Source organism: Boleophthalmus pectinirostris, unplaced genomic scaffold, assembly GCF_026225935.1.
Source record: "Boleophthalmus pectinirostris isolate CB_2022bp ecotype Guang Dong unplaced genomic scaffold, ASM2622593v1 HiC_scaffold_6, whole genome shotgun sequence".
In the NCBI taxonomy this organism is placed as follows: domain Eukaryota; kingdom Metazoa; phylum Chordata; class Actinopteri; order Gobiiformes; family Gobiidae; genus Boleophthalmus; species Boleophthalmus pectinirostris.
Genome location: NW_026571447.1, coordinates 2301036 through 2327328, shown reverse-complemented (window position 1 = coordinate 2327328; position 26293 = coordinate 2301036). Strand labels below are relative to the sequence as shown.

General features: G+C 41.5%; 1 protein-coding gene across 1 annotated transcript; it reads right to left on the bottom strand.

The window, feature by feature from the left end:
- Window positions 1–453: 453 nt before the first annotated feature.
- On the bottom strand, window positions 454–26019 carry prdm1a (PR domain containing 1a, with ZNF domain). Its single transcript, XM_055163817.1, has 7 exons — window positions 25858–26019; window positions 23217–23573; window positions 18718–18837; window positions 16000–16252; window positions 7350–8320; window positions 5569–5697; window positions 454–3844 (listed from the first exon to the last, which is right to left on the bottom strand). Exons 1-7 carry the CDS (start codon window positions 25876–25878, stop codon window positions 3320–3322), a joined length of 2376 nt encoding a protein of 791 aa, XP_055019792.1. The 5' UTR covers window positions 25879–26019; the 3' UTR covers window positions 454–3319.
- Between the last annotated feature and the right edge of the window lie 274 nt (window positions 26020–26293).

Genomic DNA, 26293 nt, shown 5'->3' with positions numbered 1-26293 from the left:
GGCGGCCCCGGGGAAGACCCAGGACACACTGAAGGGACTATGTCTTTCGGCTGGCCTAGGAACGCCTCAGGGTCCCCGGAGGAGCTGGAGGACGTGTCTGGGGTGAAGGAAGTCTGGAAGTCCCTGCTTAGACTGATGCCGGGCGACCTGGCCCCGCATAAGTGGAAGAAAATGGATGGATCCATATCTGTGGCATCCATATTTTCTCCAACTGTTACAATGGAACATATTTATTAGGTTGAAAGAACTGACAGATTTATCGACTACCATCGTTCAATGAAAAGTGGTATGAAGCTCAGATTAAAGTCTAATTTGAATAACAGAGAAACAGACAGAACAGTGCCTCCAGACAGCATCACAACCCCAGGAAATGTTGATGATTTCAGCTTCAAAGTCTCTATTGTTATTCTAAATAAAAGAAGAAATAATCCAATGAGAAAGACTGAGTCGCTGTTTTAGATTAGATCATGAAACTTTTATATCATAATTTACATTTTGACATTTTGCACATAAATAAAAGACATTTGTAAACCAGAGTGTAAACAGGAAGTAAAAGCTCAAGACAGCTTTGGTCGAACACATGGACAGTCTGGACTTTAAGACACTCCTAATGCTTCAGTGTCGTAATAAAATACAAATAAAATAAAATAAAATAAAATAAAGTCGTCAAAAGGAGAAGGGGCGGAGCCAGTGCATTCAGGAAATCAACAACAAAATGGCTGACATGAAGACTATTCACAAACATTTACAAGAGAAACACTTTAATATCACTTCATCCTTTTTTTCCTTCGTCCCTTTTGGTTTAAATAATCATTTTTAAGATCCCATATCCAGCCCAATATACTGTAAATATTTTGGATAATCATTTGAATATTTTGGGCAGTTTCCAATTGGTGGAAAATTGAATAAATTATAGAAGATATCATTGGCTAAATAATCATAAATTAACAGGAAACAAACTAACATGTCACTTTGTTTGCTCGTGTTACGTCCCTTTTTGGTTTAAAAATACTCCCTTATTCTTCTCTATAAATGTTATTAGCTTTTTAAGAAATCAATATCAGTTTTTAATTTGGAAATCGCTGAATTTTGAGCATTTGAATTCCACATCTTATAAACAGTGACCTAGGACAGTCCCAGTTTTGAGCAGATTGACCCAAAACCGTTTATTTGTCCCAGTTTGATACAAGAAATGTCCCTGTTTTTGACCAATCTGAGCCTGCCAACAGTAAAGAGAGACATAAACCGTCATTTGTTTGGGTAAAATACAGAAAAGCTGCTTAAAAACGACCAAAACACTACGAAAATGTGACTATACTGACTCACATGTTGGTCACGAATGGGCCGAACTCATTATAATTTTCCGTTTTACAATTTTATTCTTACCAACTGCCCCAAAACAGGGACATCCCACTTTTTTATTTTGAAAATCTGGTAAATTCAATCTTATATGTGTTGATTCTAATTGGTGGAATTACTAGGGGATGTAACGATATCCAAATCTCTCGGTATGGTATCGGTATCAGTTTATATTTTGAAGAGGCTGATCTAACTGTAGATGTGACACTTTTTTGCTTTTAAAATACGTTGACAAGAATTTGGTGCGAATTATTAGTGTCATAATCTCAAGAATACAAGTAAAAAACATATTTCTTTACATTGTCTGCGCAGAAATGAATCATGGGATATGCAGTTCCCAATGTTTATTAGCTGTTGCTACTATAAAAAAATGCATTTAAGCAAAGAAACTTGCAATTCGATAAACTGTGACAGCCCACGATATTATTTTGAGATTTTTGACGATACAATATCACTAGAGATGTAACGATATCCAAATCTCTCGGTACGATATTTATTGCAATATTTTAGAGAGGCTGATATAATTGTAGATATGACACTTTTTTTGCTTTTAAAATAAATACCCTGACAAGGTTTTGGTGTGTTATTTCTGTCATAATCTCAAGAATACAACTAAAAAACATATTTCTTTCCATTGTCTGCGCAGAAAGGAATCATGGGATATGCAGTTCCCGATGCTATTATAAAAAAAAATGCAATTAAGCGAAGGAACTTGTGATTCAATACACTGTGACAGCCCATGGTATTATTATTTTTGATGACACGATATCATGATATTTCAGGTTACTGTTGCATCTCTACTAAAACGTGAAAGATTAGGGATTATTCTAGGACTGGGGCGGGATACGGGAGCTTGCACGTCGCTTTGGTTGCTTAGCGTCAGTGTTCTCAAACAGAATGACAAATGTGCTACACGTTGCTAAACCTTCCCTCGCTCGCTTCATTCTTCTTCAAGTAGCAAAAAATAAAAACAACAAAATAAATATTACATCACAATCATTCGAACATTCACTCTGAGGTAACGTTGTGGTAAAAATGCCCTTGTTTGTGAAAAGGCAGAGACGGATTGACCAATGTAGAAGCTATGCCGTATGTGCCGGTTTAGGTGAAAGTTAAGTTACATAAATATAAAAAAGCCCTGATAATGTCGTGTTTTGAAAGAGTTTAAGATCTTTGGAAGAGAATCATCAATAAATTAAGAAGGATAAACAAAAACATACATTACAATATTAACATTAAATTACAATAACATTAAACCTGGTTACATGATTGTCTCTATCATAAGGACAGTGTAGTAGTCGCGGGTCGCTTTGGGTTCGCCCTGAGAAGAAGGAAGTCCCTGATTTGAGGAAACGTTTGAGTGGTTTCTAAAGTCTTTTATTTACAAGTTGCTCCGGGCAACGCGAGTCCTGGTTTTAGATCCACTGAGCCGGTCCAGTTTTCTGCATCCTGGTTTTAAAGCTGTGAGTTCGTTTGCATATTTCGATCGTTAAACATTTGAGATCATTTCTTTGGTGAAAAATAAAGCTATGTTGTCGTATATGGCTTTTTCCAAGTTATAATTCTACCCCAGTAACGCAACTTCAAATTTCACAAACATTGGATTAATAAATAGCTTGAAATTTTGTGAATTTATTTTTTTTTTATTACTATCATCTGGAAAGTATTACCCATTTATACTTCAATTTGTTGGTATTTTAGAATCTTTATAGTAAACAGAGCAATGCTGTAATATTTTTTTCTAAATACATTGCTAACTAAATCAGTTCATATTAATGTGTAAAAATATGATGCATTTTTGTGATTTTTTTTGTTATAGGTTTCATATTTTTTTCTCATATGTCAATTTTTTTCCAACAATTTTTTATGCATTTACTGGGGTGAGAATTTCTATCACCATGTTGTTTGTACAGTCCTCCATTAAGAGCATTTTCGAGTCTCTTTCTCAGTCTTTTTTCCCTCAGACCTCTGCTTCCTGTTTGACCGTTACCGGGAGCGACGGGCTGCTGTGGCGCATTTTGATGACGGACGTTTCGTTGGGCGAATCGTACGCCGCGAACCCGCCCGCGTGGTATTTAAGCTCCGCCTCTCTCCACTGCATCCCCAGGACCTGCTTCTCCAGCATGGCCTCCAGCTCGGCCCCCCCCTGCAGCGTGTCCAGGCGCTCGGCGTGCTCGCTCAGGTCGAAGCGCTCGATCTCCTCGTTGGCGCGGTGCAGCTGCTCCATGGCCAGGCGGGACGGGGCGCTGGAGGCCATGCAGTAGCCCTTGAGGTGGAGGCGCAGGCTGCACAGGTGGATGTAGTTGCGGTGACACTGGGGGCACTTGTGGGGGCGCTCTCGGGAGTGCAGTCTCTTGTGGAGTTTGAGGTGGACGAACTGCGTGAACTTGGCGGGGCAGAGCTTACAGTGGTAGGGCTTCTCTCCGGAGTGCAGGCGCAGGTGGGTCTTTAAGTTACTGGTGCTGCTGAAGCGCTTGTGACAAACCTGAAATCGACAAAAAACGGTAAGTTAGATTTGGGGTTTTTATACGGGTCACAACAAACGCAAACGCCGCAACAAATACAAAAGCCACAACACGGACCGGACCGATCAAGCGGCAAGTGAAGAAGAAGAACTACAACGTGAAAAGTAAAGGAACAGAGAAGTTGGAAACATAAGTAAAAATAATTTATTGTTTTATCATTATTCGATTCACGTTGTAGTTCTTCTTCTTCACTTGCCGCTTGATCGGTCCGTCGGAAAATAGAGTCCCGCGGTCACTTCCGTTGTGGCTTTTTAATGTGTTGCGGCATTTGCGTTTGTGTTGTGGCATTTGTATTTGTTGTGGCGTTTGCATTTTGTCATTCCGTTGTGGCTTTTTAATGTGTTGCGGCATTTGCGTTTGTGTTGTGGCATTTGCATTAAAATAAAGTCCCGCGGCCATTTCCGTTGTGGCTTTTTTTGGTTTGTTATGGCTTTTTGTTTGTGTTGTCGCATTTGTATTTGTTGTGACCTGTCTCGGCTTCCGTATTTTTATGATACAGGACAAAACATCTTGGTACCACTTTATAAAAACAACATTAAGTGTGAACAAAGACTTAATCCATAAAGAACAAATCATTTATTAAAAATTATTCAGGCTTAAAAGTACGAGTAGTAGTAGTTTATTCGCTCATTTTACAGCACTACGAAACAAAACACAGACTACAACCGGGTTTAGGCTGTACTTAAGTAAAAGTACTTATAATGCCTAACCCTATTAAACTATGACAGAATTCCAAGAAAGAAAAGACGCGTAATAATAAAGTAATAAAAGCTTAATGAATGGTTAGTGCAGTTTTAATTAAAGAGGGTTTATTTTACTTCTGTGAGGCATTAACTGCTAACACATTTAGACCATATTTAGATCTCCACGTTACCTTTTATTAACGTGTAATAAATTTCACTTTCATTTTTAGTGTCTCCCCTCAGTTTGCTCTCCATGCTAAGTTGCTTGCCTTAAGAGCGTTATCACAACACAATCACTACAGCGTTTTCTATCATGTTTTTGTATATTTATGGAGAATTGTCATGTAGGAGCGTAGGCTTGTAGGAGGAGCATTGTACAGCCTCGTACTGCTAACCATAAATAGGGTTTAAACAGGGCCCAGGAGAGATCACTAGATTACTCAAACATGCATGAATGACATCTTAAACCTCTTCAGAAGTGTTTTTGATGATGAAAAAAATGTTATAAATCAGTAGAAAGCTCCAAAAAGAAGACTTCACTTAAAATACCCAGGCTTCCCACAGTTATGGAAATCCTGGAAAAGTCATGGAAAATGAAAATGTCATTTTCCAGGCTGGGAAAAGTCATGGAATTTTGTAAATTCAATGAAAGCTTTGGAAAAGTGTTGGAATTTTAGTATCTCTTTCACACAACTACAGCGTTCTGTTAATTTTTCATGAAGCTATTCTGATTATTTCTGAACGTGTGCATCTTTTGTTTAAAAGAGACGACAATAAATGCACTGACAGGATTTTGAATGTTAAAAAACTATAATCCCAAACCATAAGGTGAGTGGAAAGAGTTAACATTTCAGATTTAGCCCTAAAAGTCTGATCAAATCTACACATGTTGGTGCTGTAAAGTCATGGAAAATTCACTTAGGCTTCTGTAATTAGTTACTAAGCCTGATTCTTTCTTGAAAAACTATATGTTGAAAAGGTGAAGCCTGCCTCCTCCTCACCTGGCATTCGTGCGGCTTCTCCCCCGTGTGGACCAGGTAGTGTTTCTGCAGGTGGGCCAGCTGCGTGAAGCCTTTGTTACACGTCTGACACTTGAACGGCCTCTCTCCGCTGTGCACCCGGAGATGGACCTGACGAGAGACCAAACCAGGTTTTTATTTCAACAACAAAAAAAGTCCAAAAGTCAAATCCACAAATCCATTCTCCAGCCACACTCCAACATCTGGGAGGGCATCTGACACACCACCACATGTGCAGACTAACTAGAGACATCTGACCTGCCCCCACCCTCAATCTAACCACAGGGATATACAGTAAGAGGACGGGAGGGCATCTGACGCATACAGAGGGATATACGTAGGAGTGTGGGAGAGTATCTGACACATACAGAGGATATAGGAGTGTGGGAGGGCATCTGACACACTGGGAAATCGCTTTAATTACTACGAGACTCATTTAACAGACATGAAAGCGGATTATTGATGCCATATGTCGTGTTTTGGGTTGTCCGTTTTTTGGCACACCTTAGTAGAGTGGTAATTACAGCTTGTGTCTCGTGTACAAAGGCTGGAATGATAATTAGCCCGTAAATCAGAGAGCGGTGACGGCGCTGTCTCATCTCGATATGTCAGACGCACGTGAGGCTGCGACAGGTACGAAAAATGCATATGTTTTGACCCGGTTTATGGCTCATTTCTCTGTAATTACCGGGCCTATCCGCATGAAACTAAAGTATTCAAATTTCAACATCCTCTTTGTCTCCGGACTTTAGTTCACACTTAAGGTTTGGTCCTGGTTGAGTCCGACTTTGACCACAGTGCAGAGCTTTTGGAGCTTTGGAGATGCAGACAGACTAATAATTAAGGATTACTCAAACATGTGTGAATGAAACCAAACCAAACCTCAGGTATGTTTTTGATGAGGTAACAACATTATAAAATGGCTTAAAACTCACAACAGTCAGTTTTGCGCAATACAAGACACTGAAAGGGCCCGAGTGATACTGTTTTCTTATCTACGTTATAATGTTGTTTCTGCATCACAAACGGACTTGAAGTTGTGTTTTGCATGTTAAGGCTTAAGGGCTTCTTCTCTCAAATGGAAAACACCTTCACTAGAATCATTTGGATGGTTTCAGTCATGGAATTGCCAGTCTAATCAACCAGGGTGACCAGATTTTCAAACGCAAAAACTGGGACACCCTTGTTTTTTTGGTGGTTTGTAATAATAAAATTGTGAAACTGTTCTGCACTCGGCCCATTCATAACAAACATTTAAGTCAGTATAGTCACATTTTCTTTGTGTTTTGGTCTTTTTTAAGCAGCTTTTCTGTATTTTATCAAAACAAATGTCAATGTATTTCTTTCTTTACTTTTGACAGGGATCAGATTGGTCAAAAATAGGGACATCTGGGACATTTCTTGTATAAAACTGAGACAAATCAGTGGATAAATCTGCTGGGACAGGGGACACAGGCTCAAAACTGGGACTGTCTCGGGTAAACAGGGATGTCTGGTCAAACTATGTTGCTGTTAATTTGAAAACTACCACTACATGACGTCACAAGGTGGAACAGAGCATTTTGAGCTTCGGAGATGTAGACAGACTAATAATTCTGGGTTACTCAAATGTGTGACTGAAATAAAACTCAACTCCAGGTTTGTTTTTGAAGAGGTATCAACATTAGAACATAGAATGGCTTAAAACTCATAAAAGTCCACTTTCTGAAATAAATAAAGGCAATGCAGAATTATATATTTTCAGAAATTTCTTGGAGCCTCACCTTGAGATTGGAGAGCTGCCCGAAGGTCTTGCTGCAGACGTTGCATTCATATTTGATCTTCCCGTTTTGTTTCTTGAGCGGATAGGGGAGCGCTTTGTACCCGGCCGACCCCGCACTACGCTTCACTTTACTCAAGTTCATCGCTTCATCCGAGTCCGTGCTGCACGCGCCCGGGCTCGCCAGCATCGCCGACGTGGGCTTGGTGGCGACGCGCTCGCTGGGAGGTGACGTTCCGGCGGTCGGGGAGCCGCTGGAGGGCACCATGTGGTAGGACAGGTGAGAGTTCGCTTTGTCTTTCAGCGACGTAGCGGAGGAGAAGGCGCTGGTGGGAGCTGGGAGCAGATAGTCCCTGTGCGTGGGCAGGTGGTCAGGGAGAAGGAACCTTCTTGCCCCAGCGTCAGAGGGGAGGAGAGGGGGGAGGAGGCTGTTGTACAGAGGGTACATCCTTGGGAAAAGACTTCCGATCGTGGGCACGGCGCCGCCTGGAAGAGGGTAGCTCTGGGGGAGGAGGTAGCGCGAGTACGGGGAGGTGGAGGCCTGGTAGAATGGAACAGAGAGGGGAGCAGACGGAGGAGAGTACCCAGGGAAAGAGGGGAGGGCGGAGGGGTAGAACGGCCCAGATAGGGGGCTTCCATGCGGGCTGCTTTCCGGACTGCTGCGGGCGTTCGGGCTGGGCGTGGTGGAGGAGTGGTTTCCTGGCGAACGGGAGGGCATCTGGCTCGATTTGAAGAAGTCCTCCGGGTGCAGCGGAGTGGGGTAAAGCGGGCGCGTGGGCAGAGGGCGGCTGGGTTCTCGTTTGGTGGAGTTTGTGCCGCGCAGGATGGACAAGACGCTGTGCTCGCGTCTGGGGCGGGTGGGGACGTGGGTGGGGGTCCCGTGGTTGGGGGTCACGTGGGTGGGGGAGGCGCTGGTGGGCGGAGACAATCGCTCCTCTGAGGCCTGCTGCTGCTTCACCTCGAGAAGGGATTGCTCTGTGGAGAGAGAGAAGAGGGAGATTAATATGAGTTTAAAGCAGATTTCTCTTAATAAAAGAATCCAAATAAAATAAAATATCCAAAACAAAGTTTGGGATATTTTTTATATCAATAATAGGGATGTAAAAATAACCGAAATATTGTGATATCGTATCGTCAGAGTTTTCACAATAATATCGTGGACCATCACAATATATCGAATCACAAGTGGGAAGAGGGAACAAGAGGGAACTACATAGACCATGATCCTTTGCTCCGTTTCAGTGCAGACTACATGAAGAAATAACAGTTCTAACACTTTTAAGTCTTAGTTCTTTGGGTTAAGTCTTATCAAGGCATTTGAAAAGGAAAAAGTAGCATGTTCACAGTTTTTGTTAACCTCCTCAAAATATCACAATAAATATTGTACCGTGAGATGTACATCGTGAAAATATCGTACCGAGAGTTTTGGATATTGTTACATCCCTAATAAATAAGTATATTTATTTTATTTTTTAAATATAGAGATTGTAGAACAGCTGGATAGAGTTTATTTTGGATACATTCATGATTTTCTTTGCCTTATTAAGTTTATTTTATTCATTTTATGTTTTCTACATCACAAAACTGTTTATAGTTTTAGCCTATATTCATTTTCAATTTGAAAGTGTTGCATTTACACAGATCAGCAGTAGAAAAAACGTGATGTTGGTGTTTAGTGGCTCTATAAAAAAGACTCAAACGTGCACGGGTCAATCCACATACAAGTTCAGAGGGTCAGTGTGAAGAAACTACGAGAACACGGTTAAAAAGTGAATAGGTTTGCTGTAAATATAATGATGTTAATAGTGTTTGAGTGAGTTTTTAGTGTTTTCAGTGAGCCTAAGCTGTCCCACACACTTTAAAGCGGCGCAGGCCTCCAGCTCTGACCCGCAGTTAAACCCTGTGTGTTTGAAGAGCCATTTAGGCCGTGAGTGCTCCGCTCCTGACAGCCCCACCGCGCGCTAACCCCGCTCCTAATCTGCGCTTTCATCACGAGGAAGAGCCAGAGGTGTGAGAGACGGAGGAGGAAGCGTCTCGTCTGACCCCTGACCCCGCGCGCATCGGGCCAATGGGAAGCGGAGGCCCGGCGCACGGACGCTGACGTGCCAGCGCCAAGCCGAGAGTCAACAAATCAAACGAGAGCCGTTATCTCCAGGCGCCGCGATCCAGGACCCACGTCGTATATGTCAAACTGTCACATGGTTTATGGAGAGGGTTTAAAGCAATATACCGGAACTCTCCATGGTATAATCTGAATGATGAAGTCTACGAGACTACTAAGATCAAGAAGTAAACCAGGACTAAACCAGGACTGAATCAGGACTGAATCAGGACTGAACCACGACTGAAACTAGGAATGAACCAGGACTAAACCAGGACTAAACCTGGAGTGGACCAGGATTGGACCAGGACTAAACCATGGCTGAAATTAGGACTGAACCAGGACTAAATACGGATTAAACCAGGACTAAACCAGGAGTGGACCAGAACTGAACCAGGACTGAAACTAGGACTTGAACTAGGACTAAACTGGGACTGAATCTAGGACAAAACCAAGACTAAACCAAGACTTAACCAGGACTGAACCAGGACTAAACTAGGACAAAAAACAGGACTTAAACTAGGACTGAAACTAGTACAAAACCAACATTAAACCAAGACTGAACCAGGACAAAACAAGAACTAAACCAGGACTACGTCAGGACTGAAACTAGGACTGAACTAGGCCTAAACCAGGACTGAAACTAGGACAAAACCAAGACTAAACCAAGATTGAACCAGGACTGAACCAGGACTAAACCAGGACTGAACCAAGACTAAATCAGGAGTCAACCCGCACTTTACTACAACTAAACCAAGACTAATCCAAGAATGAATCAGAACTAAACCAAAACTACACTGGATCTAAACCAAAACTAAACCAGGACACATAATTTTTTCTCAATTTTCACTTGTAATTGTCCCAACTTTAGCAAAAGATCCACACAAAAGGTTGATTAAAAAGCATTGTGCATCAAATAAATGAAAGTTCTGTATTTTGTAAGTTTTTCTGCTCCCTGATTGGCTGGACCGTGCTTTATTGTGTGAGTGAAGGAGCCTCCATTACGCCACGGCCCTGATTCTATCTTCATTAATAGAAGCAGCGTCTGCCCCGGGGCGGGTGGCTGTCACGGCTCACTTCCTGCCCTGCCCCCCCCCCCCCCGTCCTCCACCCGCGGTCGTTCGTCAAATGTGTCGTCCTAATTGGTGCACTGAGTTACCGATGGCTTGTTTTAACTTTCTGACCCGAGCGCTTTATCTCTGCCTCAGGTTTAGGCTTACACCACGACAAAACACTGTGCCTTTCAGAAGTAGTGGGAGTAGAAGTAGCTGTAAAGTCAGTAAAAGTTATTGTAGTAGTAGTAGTAGTACTTTGTAGTGGTCAAGTTAACAGAATTCTAATTATGGAGTCTACCTGGACGACTGAGAGATTACACAGATACAACTGCAGTAGTAGTATTAGCAGCAGCAGCAGTAGTAGTAGCAGTAGTAATAGTAGTAGTAGTGTAGTTAGTTAGTAGTAGTGCATAGTGCAGTAGTAGTAGTAGTACTAGTAGCAACAGAAGCAGCAGCCAGCAGAAGAAGTAGTAGTAGTAGTAGTAGTAGTAGTAGTAGTAGTAGTAGTAGTAGTAGTAGTAGTAGTAGTAGTAGCAGCAGCAGTAGTAGTAGTGCAGTAGTAGTAGTAGCAGTATAGTCAATAGTAGCTTAAGTAGTAGTAGTATAGTAGTAGTAGTAGTAGTATTTTGGGTGTACTCTGAGGCAGGCCCCCAACGCTGCTGCTGACCTGTAGTAGTAGTAGTAGTAGTAGTAGTAGTAGTAGTAGTATTTTGGGTGTACTCTGAGGCAGGCCCCACACGCTGCTGCTGACTGTAGTAGTAGTAGTAGTAGTAGTAGTAGTAGTAGTAGTAGTATTTTGGGTGTACTCTGAGGCAGGCCCCCACACGCTGCTGCTGACCTGTAGTAGTAGTAGTAGTAGTAGTAGTAGTAGTATTTTGGGTGTACTCTGAGGCAGGCCCCCACACGCTGCTGCTGACCAGTAGTAGTAGTAGTAGTAGTAGTAGTAGTAGTAGGCCCCACACTGCTGTAGTAGTAGTAGTAGTAGTAGTAGTAGTAGTGTACTCTGAGGCAGGCCCCACACGCTGCTGCTGCCTAGTAGTAGTAGTAGTAGTAGTAGTAGTAGTATTTTGGGTGTACTCTGAGGCAGGCACAGCTAGTAGTAGTAGTAGTAGTAGTAGTAGTAGTGTAGTAGTAGTGTACTCTGAGGCAGGCCCCACAGCTGCTGTAGTAGTAGTAGTAGTAGTAGTAGTAGTAGTAGTAGTAGTAGTAGTAGTATTTTGGGTGTACTCTGAGGCAGGCCCCCACACGCTGCTGCTGACCTGTAGTAGTAGTAGTAGTAGTAGTAGTAGTAGTAGTAGTAGTATTTTGGGTGTACTCTGAGGCAGGCCCCCACACGCTGCTGCTGACCTGTAGTAGTAGTAGTAGTAGTAGTAGTAGTAGTAGTAGTAGTAGTAGTAGTATTTTGGGTGTACTCTGAGGCAGGCCCCCACACGCTGCTGCTGACCTGTAGTAGTAGTAGTAGTAGTAGTAGTAGTAGTATTTTGGGTGTACTCTGAGGCAGGCCCCCACACGCTGCTGCTGACCTGTAGTAGAGTAGTAGTAGTAGTAGTAGTAGTAGTAGTAGTAGTAGTAGTAGTATTTTGGGTGTACTCTGAGGCAGGCCCCCACACGCTGCTGCTGACCTGTAGTAGTAGTAGTAGTAGTAGTAGTAGTAGTAGTAGTAGTAGTAGTATTTTGGGTGTACTCTGAGGCAGGCCCCCACACGCTGCTGCTGACCTGTACATCACAGCTACATCCGCCCAGTGTAAACATCCACCTTATCAATTAGCCTCCTCCTCTCCTTCCTCCTTTCCTTGTTCCTTTCCTCCTCCCTCTCTCTCTCTCTCCCTCCTCCTTTCCTTTCCTGTATCCTTTCTTCCTCCTCTCTTCTCTCCCACTTCCAGAAAACAAACAGTGGGCCATTTCGGAGATATCAATCTGTCATCGCGAACCCTCTGCCAGGAAGTTCAAGTCGTCACCACAGCGAGGGGGGGGCCGGGGGGGGGGGGGGGGGGGGGGGGGCTAACCATTACCCCTCATTTCAAAGTACGGACAGACTCACAAAAACGAGTGCAAATCACTACGGAACGCCGACTTCTTCTCATATCAACAAACAATATATTGAAGTACTTTGAACTCTTTGGGAGTTTTTGCTGGGTTACATTTCGACTTGCACTTCAAATTTTCTTGCAAAGTTAAGTTACGTTTAAGCCCAGTTTAGTTCTAATGTAGACTTGGTTTAGTCCTGTTCAAGTTCTGGTTAGGTCTTGGTTTAGTCCTGGTTTAGTTCTGGGTTTAGTCCCAGTTTTGTCATGATGTGTGCTTTAATAAAATTATGAAATATACATTATATTTTATCAAAGAATAGGTGAAAATTTGATCCTGGTTTGAGCCCAGTGTAGTCCTGATGTAGACTTGGTTTAGTCCTGTTGTTCTTTTCTGGTCCTGGTTTAGTCCTGGTTTAGTTCTTGGTCAATGCAATAATAATTTTATGAAAAGATAACATATATTTTATTAAAGAACCGTGGAAAATGTGATCCTGGTTTGAGTCTAGTGTAGTCCTGATGCAGACTTGATTCGGCCCTGTTCTAGTCCTGATGTAGTCCTGGTTTAGTTCTTGGTTTACTCCCAGATTTGACAGGTGAATACCAAAGCGTTACTATGGCAACACACTCAGTCTGATAATAGTGATATAAAAAGATAAGTCATTTACTGCCCTGTTTTATTGTGGAGGCTCAAAGAACTGTAGTCTCATTCAAAGCCCCTGAATAGGACTACAGTTCCCAGGTGAGACTCAGAGCTAATTGCAGCCTGAGCGACTCCTCTGGCCCATGCGCATTGCCCCGGGTCTGCCCTTAAAGCCCCCGTGATGCCCCCCCGAAGCCCCCCGCGGTGAGTGAGTATACAGCCCCACTGTCTCCTCAATGGCCTCTGTTCTTGGTTCAGTCTGTACCTGTGCTAACCTCTGCTCCTCCGCACCATTGTCCCTGAGACCTAAACTATATGGCCTTCGTTATCTTGGAACGTTTAGACTTGGTGTTGTCACGATACTAACATTTCACACTCGATTTCGATACTGAGGAATCGACTCGATACTCCATACTGATTCTGATACCACGAGGATCATAAAAAAGAATGGTAGTACTTTCTCTTCTTTCTTCTTCTCTTATACATCTTCTGATACAGCTCAAGATCATTCTAAAATAATTCTTCTTTTTTGTAGTAGTAGTAGTAGTAGTAGTAGTAGTACTTATTGTTGTTGTACTTGTAGCGGGCATTATTAATCCTGTGTGTGTCCTGTCTCCTCTTTAACAGTGTTTGAGTGCCGTGTCTTCCTCTCTGTAGTAGTAGTATTAGTAGTAGTAGTAGTAGCAACAACAGTAGGAGTACTAGTACTAACAGTAGATGTAGTCACACTAATAGTAGTAGTAATTGTAGCAGAGTAATAGTAGTAGACTTGTAACAGACAATATTAATGCTGTACTTGTTCTGTCTCCTCTTTAACAGTGTTTTGAATAGTAGTAGGAGCAGAAGTAGAACTACTTGTACTAGTAGTAGTAGTAGTGGTAGTAGTAGTAGCGTGTCCTGTTTCCTTTTTAACTCCTCTTTTGAGTGTCGTGTCTTCCATCTCTGTAGTAGTAGTAATAGTAGTAGTAGCAGTAGTAGTAGTAGTAATAGTAGTAGTAGAAGTAGTAGAGGTAGTGGTACTTATACTTATACTTATAGTAGTAGTAGAGTAGTAGTTGTAGTAGACATGTAGCAGGCATTATTAATCCTGTGCATGTTCTGTCTCTCTTTTAACAGTGTTTTGAGGAGTAGTAGTAGTAGCAGTAGTAGTACTAATAGTAGTAGTAATAATAGTAGTAGTAGTAGTAATAGAGTAGTAATAGTAGTAGTAGACTTATAGCAGACATTATTAATTCTGTGCATGTCCTGTCTCCTCTTTAACTAATCTTTTGAGTGTCGTATCTTCCTCTCTGTACTAATAGTAACAGTAGTAGTAGTAGTAGCAGTAGTAGAGGTAGTAGTACTTATAGTATTAGTAGTAGTAGTGGTAGACTTGTAGCAGACATTATTAATCCTGTGTGTGTCTTGTCTCCTCTTTAACAGTGTTTTGAGTGCTGTGTCTTCCTCTCTGTAGTAGTAGTACTAGTAGTAGTAGCAGTAGTAGAGGTAGTAGTACTTATAGTAGTTGTAGTAGAGTAGTAGTAGTAGTAGACTTGTAGCAGACATTATTAATCCTGTGCGTGTCCTGTCTCCTCTTTAACAGTGTTTTGAGTGCTGTGTCTCCTTCCTCTCTGTCCCTTACTCTGTCATTATCTCAAAGTACACACGAAGTACACGCAAACTACTACATGCCGCGTCGCCAGGCTTTCATCTGGCGGTACCGTCGTCGCGGTGACAGTCATTAACAGGAGGGAGGGGGGGTAGGACTAATGCCCCCCTCTCGTACCCCGCTCCCCCCTCCCTCTGGGGCTTTTAACATGAAAGAGGCAGTAAAAGCAGCGATGGGCTCTTAGGATCAGTGCCAGGTAAACATCACCACTCATATAAAGACAGGAGGAAGTACTACCACTACTACCACAGTACACGAGTACCACTGAGTTTTGTAATAAAAAAACTACAAAACTGGTAAATGTAAAGGTATAACTATGGTTATAGTTATAAAACTACTACTACCTATACACCAAAACTACTACTACCAACAGTTTTTCAAACACAGGCAACCTAGTACTACAATATCACTATTACTACTACTATTGCTACTGCTACTACTTCTACAACTACCACTACTACTACTACCACTACTACTTTTGCCAACAGTTCTTCAACGAAAACTATATTACATTCCATGCAACTAGTACTAGAGCATCACTATTACTACTACTATTGCTACTGCTACTACTTCTGCAACTACCACTACTACTACAATGACTACTACTACTACTATTACCATCAGTTCTACAACCACAATTAATAATATTACGGTAAATATTACTACAACAACTAGTACTACAACAGATATCACTATTACTACTACTACTGTTGCTACGGCTACTACTTCTGCAACTACGACTACTACTACTATGACTACTACTACTATTACCATCACTTCTACAACCACAATTATTAATATTACTGCAAATATTACTAGTACTACAACAACTAGTACTACAACAGATATCACTATTACTACTACTGTTGGTACTACTTCTAAAACTACCACTACTACTACTATGACTACTGCTACTACTATTACCATCAGTTCGACCACCACAGTTACTAATATTACTGTAAATATTACTACAGGCAACTTAGTACTACAACAGATAAGACTACTACTACTACTATTACTATTATTCTAAAAGTAGTCAGGAAAGTGGATGTGATTTTTTTAGTATAGATACCTGCTCAAATGAGTATCTAGTTTCGATATTAATTATAGTGTCGATTCATATCAGATTTTCGATACTTTTGACCACACTACTTTGAAATGACTGGGAGTTAAAATCACTTACTGAGCCTGTGCATCATGGCCTCCCCTGACGGCGGGTAGTGGAGGCGGGCGGCGTACTCTCGGCTGTACCACACCAGCAGCTCTGTTCCCGCGGCGACGGCTCGCGTGGTGTAGAAGTAAACGTCCATGCCTTTCTGACACGCGGCCATGTTTTGGTCGGCCTCGCAGTGGGCGGGGTTCACGTAACGCATCCAGTTGGACCGCGATTCGTCCAGGCCGTCGACGAAGTGGTGCAGCTCGCCGTCCTCGTAGATCTGACGCACAAAAGGAAAAGAAGAGGATTAAAACGTGAGACACCCTCGATTTGTGGTGGTAATAATAAAATTGTGAAAAGAGTGTGTAATTAAGGAAAACTGTTCTGTATTCAGCCCATTTATGACTAACCTGTGAGTCAGGGCTGTCACGTTTTTGTGTGTTTTGGTCATTTTTAAGCACCTTTTCTGTATTTGACCTAAACACATGACAGTTTATGCTTCTCTTTATTGTTGGCAGGGATGAAATTGGTCAAAAATAGGAACACCTGGGACATTTCTTGTATAAAATAACGGACACACCTGGGTTGGGACGGCTGGCATAAATAAAATTGTGAAAAGAGCGTGTAAACATCGTGTATTCTTGTGTCAGTCATGATCTGAGGGAGTTTTTTTTTTTTGCTTTATGGTCATTTGGAAACACAGTTTTCTGTATTTCTGGCCAAACAACTGACAATTTATGCTCCTCTTTTCCTGCAGAAACTTAAAATGTATTTAGGTATTTGTAGTATTTGGGCTTAAAATATGATCATTTATGCTCTTTTTTAATGTTGGCGGGGATCAGATTAGTCAAGAATTGTGGTAGCCCTGGTTTAGTCCTGGTTTAGACCTGATGTAGTCCTGGTTTAGTCTTGCTGTAGTCCTGGTTTAGACCTGATGTAGTCCTGGTTTAGTCTTGCTGTAGTCCTGGTTTAAACCTGATGTAGTCCTGGTTTAGTCTTAGTTTAGACCTGGTTTAGATCAGATTGGTCAAAAATAGAGACACCTGGGACATTTCTTATATAAAACTTGGACAAATTAAGTGTTTTTTTTTTGTATAAATCTGCTGGGACAGGGGACACAGGCTCAAAACTGAGGACTGTCCCGGGTCAATAGGGACGTCTGCTCACACTATAATAATGTTAAGAATAAGAATAAATATTGATCTTTTGCAGTGACAGCACGCTGGGGGTGTTCTACATGTTTCTCTATGGTGGAATGTTGAAGAGTTTCCATGGTGACGCACTACACACACAAGCAAACACAACCAAAAATATTTAAGATTGTCTGAAACTCAAGAAGGAATACAAACTGGATTTAAAGAGCCTGTGATCAGTCTGAATGTTCCTGGTCCTGTTTAGGAGTTTGGTTTTCGACAAAAACATTTGAGAGTGACTAACTGAAAAACTGCTGTCTGTGGTATCTAGCGTGACTGTCATTTTTTACGTGTGAGAGACTTGTTTAAAAGTACAAAACAGCACACCTGCTGTAGCCCCGGCTAAGTCTGCTCTTTATGGTCAGATTGTGTTAAAATAAAGCTCAGATTAAAGTCTCACTTGAGTCACAGAACTTCAGATAGAATAGTACCTTCAGTTAGCATCACACCCTCAGGGAATGTGGATGACATCAGCTTCAAAGTATCAATTAATGACATTGTCCTCTGGCATGAAAGATCCAAAAGGGAAATTCACAAATGCTGAACCTAGTCTGTTTTCTAGCTAAAAGGTTCCACAGTGGGGCTTTAAACTTCTACGATGTAACAGAACTGAACAAAAAACAAAAACTCTAGTTATTAGGTGTAATCAGTATCAGAACCAGGACTCGGGTGAGCAGTCGTCCCTATTGACCCGGGACAGTCTCAGGTTTGAGCCTGTGTCCCCTGTCCCAGTAGATTTATACAAAACCACTGATTTGTCCCAGTTTATACAAGAAATGTCCCAGGTGTCTCGATTTTTGACCAATCTGATCTAAACCAGGTCTACACCAAAACTAAACCAGGACTACATCAGGTCTACACCAAGAATAAACTAGGACTACATCAGGTCTAAACCAGGACTAAACTAAGACTAAACCAGGACTACATCAGGTTTAAACAAGGACTAAATCAGGACTACATCAGGTCTAAACCAGGTCTAGATCAGGTCTAACGTAGGACTAAACTAAGACTAAACCAGGACTACATCAGGTCTAAACAAGGTCTAAACTAAGACTAAACCAGGACTAAACTAAGACTGATCCAGAACTACATCAGGTCTAAACCAGGACTACATTGGGTCTAAACAAGGACTAAAACAAGACTATCAAAATTTTTGACTAATCTAATCCCTGCCAACAGTAACAAAAAGCATAAATTATCATATTTTAAGACCACATACCCAAATACTTTCTGGTTTCTGCGGGAAAATGTTGATTTTTGGACTTTTGCTTTTCGTGATTTGAAGCCAAACATGAATGCACCACACGTAAACATTTCTCTTCCTTCCTTTCTCCTTCCTTGCTCTCTCTTTCATTCATTCACCGTTGCGGCGCTTGTGTTTACAGGAAGCCCCCTCTCGGCGCTATTTGTGTCACAGCGACATCACTTCCTGTTTGACACACTTCCTGGATGATGTCAGTGGAAGTGCTCCCCCAGATCTCCCAGGGAAAGGCTCGGATTCGGGCCCAGAATTGTGTGGTGGTGGTAGTATTATTCCGTATTCTTTTCTTACCCTCCAGAAGTACTTCCGGTTGGCGTCCTTGGGCACAGTCTCCGCGGTGTAGACCTCTCCCACCAAAGGGCCGAAGCGCGTGCCTCTGGGGATGTACTCACGGCTGCACACTCCCATCACCTGGACAACGCAAAGGGACGGTTTATTTGAGCGCAATTCACACATAGGGTTACTCAAAGCACTTTACAGATTAAAAAACACATGAAAACCCCAATGCAAGGAGGTACCACGCCACAAAGCCAAGTTACAGGTCAGATCTGCGGAGAAGCGACGGCCCTCAGAGTTAGAATGAACATTTTTAAGGTGTTTTTTTAACAACCAAAACACCTGTAACTGAATAAATGAACCGAATAAAGATAGATAAGTTTAATACCGTCCTGCTGAACATTCTCTAAACTCTACATCTACAATGGGCTGCAATTTTAACTATCTAACTACAAATGAATTTATCTTTTATGGTTATAGACAAGACAATATACAGGGTGTCCCAAAAAATTTTTATTTCACAGGCCATTTTTTTTTTTTTTTTTTTTTGGCAATTCTTATTGAAATAACCTAAAATTTTCAAAAAATGTAAAGAAACTTGGGATGTAACAATATCCAAATATCATGGTACAAGATTTTCACGACATACATCTCATAGTACAATATATATTGTGATATTTTGTGGCTAACAAAATTGTGAACATGCTACTTTTTCTTCTTAAAATGCCTCGACAAGACTTAATTAAAAACTAAGCTTTGAAAGTGCATAGAACTGCTGTTTCTTCAAGTAGTTTGCACCAAAATGATGCAAAGGATCATGGTCTATGTAGTTCCCTCTGTTTTTTTTTAGCTCTTGCTGCACCATAACAATGAATTTAAGCAAAGAAACTTGTGATCCAATATATTGTGGTGGTCCGCGATATTACTGAGAGACTTTTGATGATACAATATCACAATATTTTGGTTATTCTGTCACCCCTAATAGAAAAAGATCAAAATTTTCAGGTTTAACCGTTCACTCCCAAAGAGAAGTCATTTTGCGTCTTGGAATCTGCTCGCACACACTCACCCAAGACTGTGCAGCCTTTAGTGCAACATTTGGAAAAACTGGCAAGCAAATTTGGACTTGGTACCAAAAAATGTTAAGAGGAAGGCTGATTACGCAGGACTAAAGGATCTGGTAGACCAACATCAACATCATCATTGAGCTACACTTTGTAGTTTTCAAGATAATTGCTTTTAAAATTGATGTACAACTTTTCATTCCCATAATAAACTTATGATGTTCAACACCTAAACTGTTGAATTTCATTGAGCTAGACTAGGTAGTTTTCAAGATAACTGCTTTTAAAATGATGTACATTTTTGGGACACCCTTTATATTGAGGAAAAAAAAAAAAGAAAAAAATGCTTCCCAAATCACATTCTTGTACTGCAAAAGCCCTAACACAGTCATTATTATTCTCTGCTAACTTTATTTAAAGGTGCATTGCGTAACTTTTCTGGTGGAGGGTCCTGCTCTGCCTGGAATGTTCCGCAGTGTGATATTAAACAGTTCCACCTTACACTTTTCAATTCCAGGTGGTTTTATAGCTCAAAAATACGTAGAAAACCAGACATTGTGACCTGTAACTCGGTCTGGTTCGGTCTCCATGAAGATAGAAAGGTTTAAAGCCATACTGTGAAACATTCCAGACCAAGAAATTGACACACCCTCCACCAGAAAAGTTACACAACGCGGCTTTAGCACCAAACCTGCCCCCTTCACTTCCTCCGTCCGCCGTCGAGCTGCAGATAACCACAGAGAGCCGTTTCATGCGCTCAGTCTGTCTAAACGCGCCGCTGATAACCTGATGAGAAAATCGATGCTCTCTTCGCGTCGCGTTTACTCTGAGATTTGAAGTGTCAGAACGCAAACTTTTGACCCGCACTCACACAACGCCTCACTCATTTTCAGCGTCGAAAAATCAATACCATCAGTCATTTGAACTTTTGCCACTTTGACAAAATGGGGATGCTAAGTAGGGCTCTTAGAAGTATCGAAAATCAGATACTAATTGATACTTAACACGTACTAAAACTAGATACTCATTTGAACAAGTATCGATACAAAAAAAATTACATAACTGGCAAAAATGTGTAAAATGTTTGTCCTTAAAACTGACAATAGTGATCTTTCGAAATCAAGTTTGAAATTTAAATTTCAAGACAACAAGTCAACTTTTGACAAAATATTAAAACTACACATAAATCTAGTCATGAATTAGGATTTGTTTTGTAGCTAAGTTGTAATTTGGGTCTTTCATTTTTGCAGAAATCAATAGCATCCTCCATTTGAACTTTTTTTGACCAAATCGAGTCTCCAAAACTCCCGATTCATTTCAGTTCAGCTGGAGTTCACCGTACGGCGTCTCGGAGGGGTCAAAACGCATGTATTTTTGAGCCCTAACCATCAAGACAACAAGTCAACTTTTGCTAAAACATTAAAACTACACACAAATCTAGTCATTAATTAGGATTTGTTTTGTAGCTAAATTGTGATTTGGGTCTTTCATTTTTACAGAAATCAATAAACCAATTGAACTTTTTCTGACCAAATCAAGTCTCCAAACTCCTAATCCATTTCAGTTCAGTTAGAGTTCACGGTACGGCGTCTCGGAGGGGTCAAAACACATGCATTTTTGAGCCCTAACCTGACGTCTCACATGCGCAGCGCCCCCTGTCAGCAGAAGCGGAATCACAGGTGTTAAATGCGTTTTTCGTCGCGTTTAATTCAAGCATGATGTGTTTTTTTTAGCCCGGGGACGCAGATTTTTGCAGTACCCCCCTCTCTGGGTCACATGACTCAGATCTTGACTCAGCGCCGTTAAAGTCTGACTAAATATCTCTGTCTCAATCTGTGTTTACTAATTACTCACATATACGGTCATTCAACTGTACTTTCTCGGGAAATTTGACCAACTGTTTGATTTTAAAATGCTAAAAATGCATTTGTAATCATTTTGGGTACTTTCACATTTTTCGCGGTGAGATTACAGTTATAGCGTAGTTTTGCATTCACTCTTTAGTCCAGATGTCGACTTTTGTGTAGTCATGGTCTAGTTCTGATCTAGTCCAGGTCTAGTTTCAGGTTTTGTTGTGGTCTAGTCCAGGTTTTTAGTCCTAATTTTGGAGTGAAAATGTGAACGCAATCAGATTATAACCCTCTAAGGACAGTGTTAATGTAATATACTGAGTCCAGTTTAGTTCTGATGTAGACTTTTGTGTGGTTCTGGTCTAGTCTTGGTTTAGTTCTGTTCTAGTCAAGGTCTAGTTTTAGGTTTAGTCCTGGTTTCGTTCCAGATTGTTCCGGTTTAGTCTTAATTTTGGAGTGAAAACATGAACGCACTCTTAGATTAAAACCCTCTCAGGACAGTTTTAATCTAATATACTGAGTTCAGTTTAGTCCTGACGTAGACTCTTGTGTGGTCCCAGTCTAGTCCTGGTTTAGTTCTGGTCTAGTCCAGGTCTAGTTTTAGGTTTAGTCCTGGTTTCGTTTCAGATTGTGCCCCAGTTTAGTCCTAATTTCGGTATTGTGAAAACGTGAACGCACTCTTAGATTAAAACCCTCTAAGGGCAGTTTTAATTTTAACGTAGACTTTGGGTCAGTCCTGTTCTAGTCCTGGTTTAGTTCTGATCTAGTTTTAAGTTTAGTTTCAGATTTAGCACCAATTTAGTCCTAATTTTGGTGTTGTGAAAACGTGAATGAACTCTTAGATTCCAATCCCTCTCAGGACAGTGTGAATGTAATATATTGAGTCCAGTTTAGTCTAGACATAGACTTTGGTTTGGTCCTGGTCTTGTCCAGGTCTAGTTTTAGATCTAGCCCCAATGGAGTCCTAACTTTGGTGTTACGGAAGTGAACGAACCCTTAGATTAGATAGACAAACCCTCTAAGGACAGTGTTAATGAAATATTTTGAGTCCAGTTTCGTCCTGATGTAGATGTTTGTGTAGTCCTGGTCTAGTCCTGGTTTAGTTCTGATCTAGTCCAGAATTAGTTTTAGGTTTAGTCGCGGTCTAGTTAAGGTTTTGTTTCAGATTGAGTTCCAGTTTAGTCCTCTTAGATTAAAATCCTCTAAGGACAGTTTTAATGTAATATATTGAGTCCAGTTCAGTCTAGACGTAGACTTTGGTTTGGTCCTGCTCTAGTCTGGGTCTAGTTTTAGATCGAGCCCCAGTGGAGTCCTAACTTTGGTGTGACTGAAGTGAATGGACCTTTCGATTACAAACCCTTTCAGGACAGTGTGAATGTAATAAAGGTTTTCCAGATCAACTTGTAAATATGTTGCTGATTTGGTACATTATTCACAAAAGACTGGATCTAAAAATGGAGTTGTTCAGTGTTAGTTCTGGTATGACTACAGAAGGACATTTTTTGAGCTTTACTTCTTTCACATTCACTGAGAACTCCTGAATGAGTCATGTTTTAAATAACGCACAAAAACGTTAGGTGTTTTCTGGTGTATCTCGTACCTCTCTGCTGTCGGCTCTGTACTTGAACATCAGATTCCGGGGTAATGTCGCTTCGGCCCTCGTCGGCGCCGTCACCTCCGACCCCACGGCGGTATCCTTGACCACGTAGGTGCACCTCTCCTCGAACTCGGCCTCGCTCCAGTGAGTCATGTCGGCCGCCTTGGACAGGTACTCTTCCTCTTCCTCCTCCACCTCCTCCACGTCCAGCTCCGCGTCGCTGTCGCTCATGGGCTCGTCGCTGATGCTGCCGCTGATGCTGCCGCCGATGAAGTTCGCGTTTGCCACGGCCACCATCTTGTCCTGGTCTACGGCGTGCGCCCCCTCACTGGTCAACATGGCAGCGCTATGAGAGGTCGCCTGAGAGAGAAATATCACACGAAATAATGAGTTTGACAGCCAAGTTTGCACTGAAATAAACATTTTTACATAAAAGTTTTTTTTTTTTAAGCACTGGGAAGTGAAGAGATGAAAATTTAAACAAAGAAAATGGCTTAACTTCCTCACAAAACCTATTTTATATAATTTCTCAGCTTTTCCCCAATTGTTTTATCTCAAAATCCTTAAATTCCTTAACAAAAGAAGAAATTCAAAACTACATAAAACACGAAATTGGATTAGAATTTAACCGAATTGTGAAATGGTCAAATATCGTAAAGACAGATAATCACAAACAAACACGGGTTTCAGAATGATGAGAAATTACGACTGTTGTCATAGTGATTAACAATTTAAAATAAAAAAATACACAGATATCTCAAAATGTTGCGTAAAACAGAAAGTTTAAACCCAGCAGCCCAGCAGTTCCTATTTTCCACAAACTTTTAGCCGATAACAAATGTTGACTAAAACTAATTATCAGTCTAGCTCCTTTTCCAGTGTCAGATTTCCGGATCTTCCACGGTCTCCCTGTTTGAACACATCCCCAGATAAGGCGCGTTTCCTCCGGTTTCCTTTTTAGATCCGCGGTGGGACCAAAAGCGCAGGAAGGAAGACAATTCTGTGTGAACGAAGCTAAATATAGACCAAAAACACGACCCCGAAAAAACAAGGGGCCAGAGCGCGAGTGAAGCCTGCCGCGGGCCCGGGCTGTCCGCGCGGAGCAGGCCCGGGGGAAGAGAGAGGCCCACACCGGGGGAAGGGGGGGGGGACACCGCACGGACCGCAGCGACTCACGGGAAATCAACTAAACCAAAAATCATTACGGGTTTTGCTAGACTTTTAAACCAGACATTCACTGCAGATTAAACACAGCCAAATAACTGCAACCTGAAAATTATTATTATTAAAGATTACGCAATTCAAAAAAAAAAAAAAAAAAAAAAAAAAAAGCAGTAACATTGGAATGCTAAATTATGACATACGCCACGCTAGGACTAATTACTGGTTTATTGACAACCGTGACAACAAATCTGCACTTTTTTTTTTTTCCTACAGTTTAGGCCTATTGTAATCTAGTTTGGTTAAAATATATTGGCCTACAAAAAATAAACAACTGCAACAACAAAATGTGGTTTCCATAATAAAAGCAGCAATTACGCACGGTTCCAAATTGCGTTAAATTGACAAAAAATGAGGATTGATTTAAAGTAAAGACCATGTAACGAACGAAACCAACAGAAAAGGTTTTGGTAATGGAGGAACATTAAAAAGGCCAAATATTTTCGTGCAATAATCAGCCTGACAGGAGGAGTGAACCTAAACTCTGCGCGGAGGAAATTAAGGGTCTTGTTTTTCGCATCCGCAGCTGCAGCAGCGAAAAGTCCAAACTGAAACCAAGAAAAGGGCACCGCGTCCCTTTCGGTCTCATATGAAAACGAGAGGTCGCTTCAGCCCGAACACGATACGGAAGGTAAGTTTTGTTTTAATCTAACGCGAGGCTCAAGTTTAGGAGCGGAGAGAAGAGAAGCGGAGCGAAGCGAAGCGGCGACGGAGCGGAGCGAGGCCACGAGGCGCGCAGTGACAGCGCGTTTTAGAAGCGACAACAAACAAAACAACAGATACATGATTCAAAATAGAACCAATAAAAAAGAAACGACATAACTCTACATTTACCGGTAACATGGACGCTTATCTGTGCGTAATATGATGTAAAAACAGCGGGTAACGTGCTGTTTTCAAGTCAAATAATTGGCCTGTAACTATTCTATTAAGTAATAAAGACAATTTAAATGCAAAACTGTATTTTAGCAGCAGAGCCTTTAGTAAAAAATCGTTTATGGATTAAAAAAGTGACATTTTACGCATTTTACGCACAGAGTTCAGACTCGTTCTCTCGCGTTCTTTAAAAATTATATCCTGCACATTTTCGTTCTTATGTTTTAAATGAGTAAAACATCATATTTTTTGCGTTAAAGTGCTTAAAATGTTATGTCAGCAGCTTCCTAAACGAAAAATGCCAAATTTGAAACATCTTTTTGAACGGAAAAACAACAACATTGCTTTAATGAAATGTTTTTTTAGACAGGAATTTGTGGCTTCAACTTGTGTTAAAATCCAAAGTTTGGTTCAGTTTTACGCACCCGAAAGTTGTAGAAAATTAAGACGTGTAAAAACAAAAAGTAAAATTCAAATTCCTCAGTTCAAAAGTTTAAGTCCGGAGAAAAGTAGAATAATCTCCTGAAATCACGTTGTGGACACTCACCGTTTGGTCCCATCCACACATAAGGGCTACGGTCCAAATGCGAGTCCGGGACAGGTGCGCGTGTATCCCGTCCGTACGTGCGTTATTCCGTGCGTAAAAAGAGTCCTCCGGTGCGTGCGCGTCCGTGTGCTGCCGTGTGCGCGCGTATGGTCCGGACAGAGCGCAGCGCCAGAGCTGAATGAAGCGCACTGACACGAGACTGCGGACTAAAAGACAAACCGCCACCCACAAGGCGCCGCCCCTGCCGAGGTTCCCACCCACAGCGCCCGGGGGGGTGACGTACACGCGGACTGGAGCCGTGGATTTCTGCTTCACACCGAGTGCTCCGTGTGTGCCGGAGCTTTCAAGGAGAATTCACCGTAAAACTTTAAACTAAAAAAAAAAAAGTCTAAATATTTGGTACACTTTCAAATACGTTTTAATCACACTTTAAATC

Bases quoted from the DNA above. Each gene is read 5' to 3' on its own strand.
- prdm1a (XM_055163817.1), bottom strand. From the start codon at position 25,878: ATGTGTGGATGGGACCAAACG. The intron at 16,253-18,717 runs GTAAGAAAAGAA...TTTGTGCGTCAG, and splicing joins ACCGGAAGTACTTCTGGAGG to ATCTACGAGGACGGCGAGCT. The intron at 8,321-15,999 runs GTAAGTGATTTT...CTCTCTCCACAG, and splicing joins GGCCATGATGCACAGGCTCA to AGCAATCCCTTCTCGAGGTG.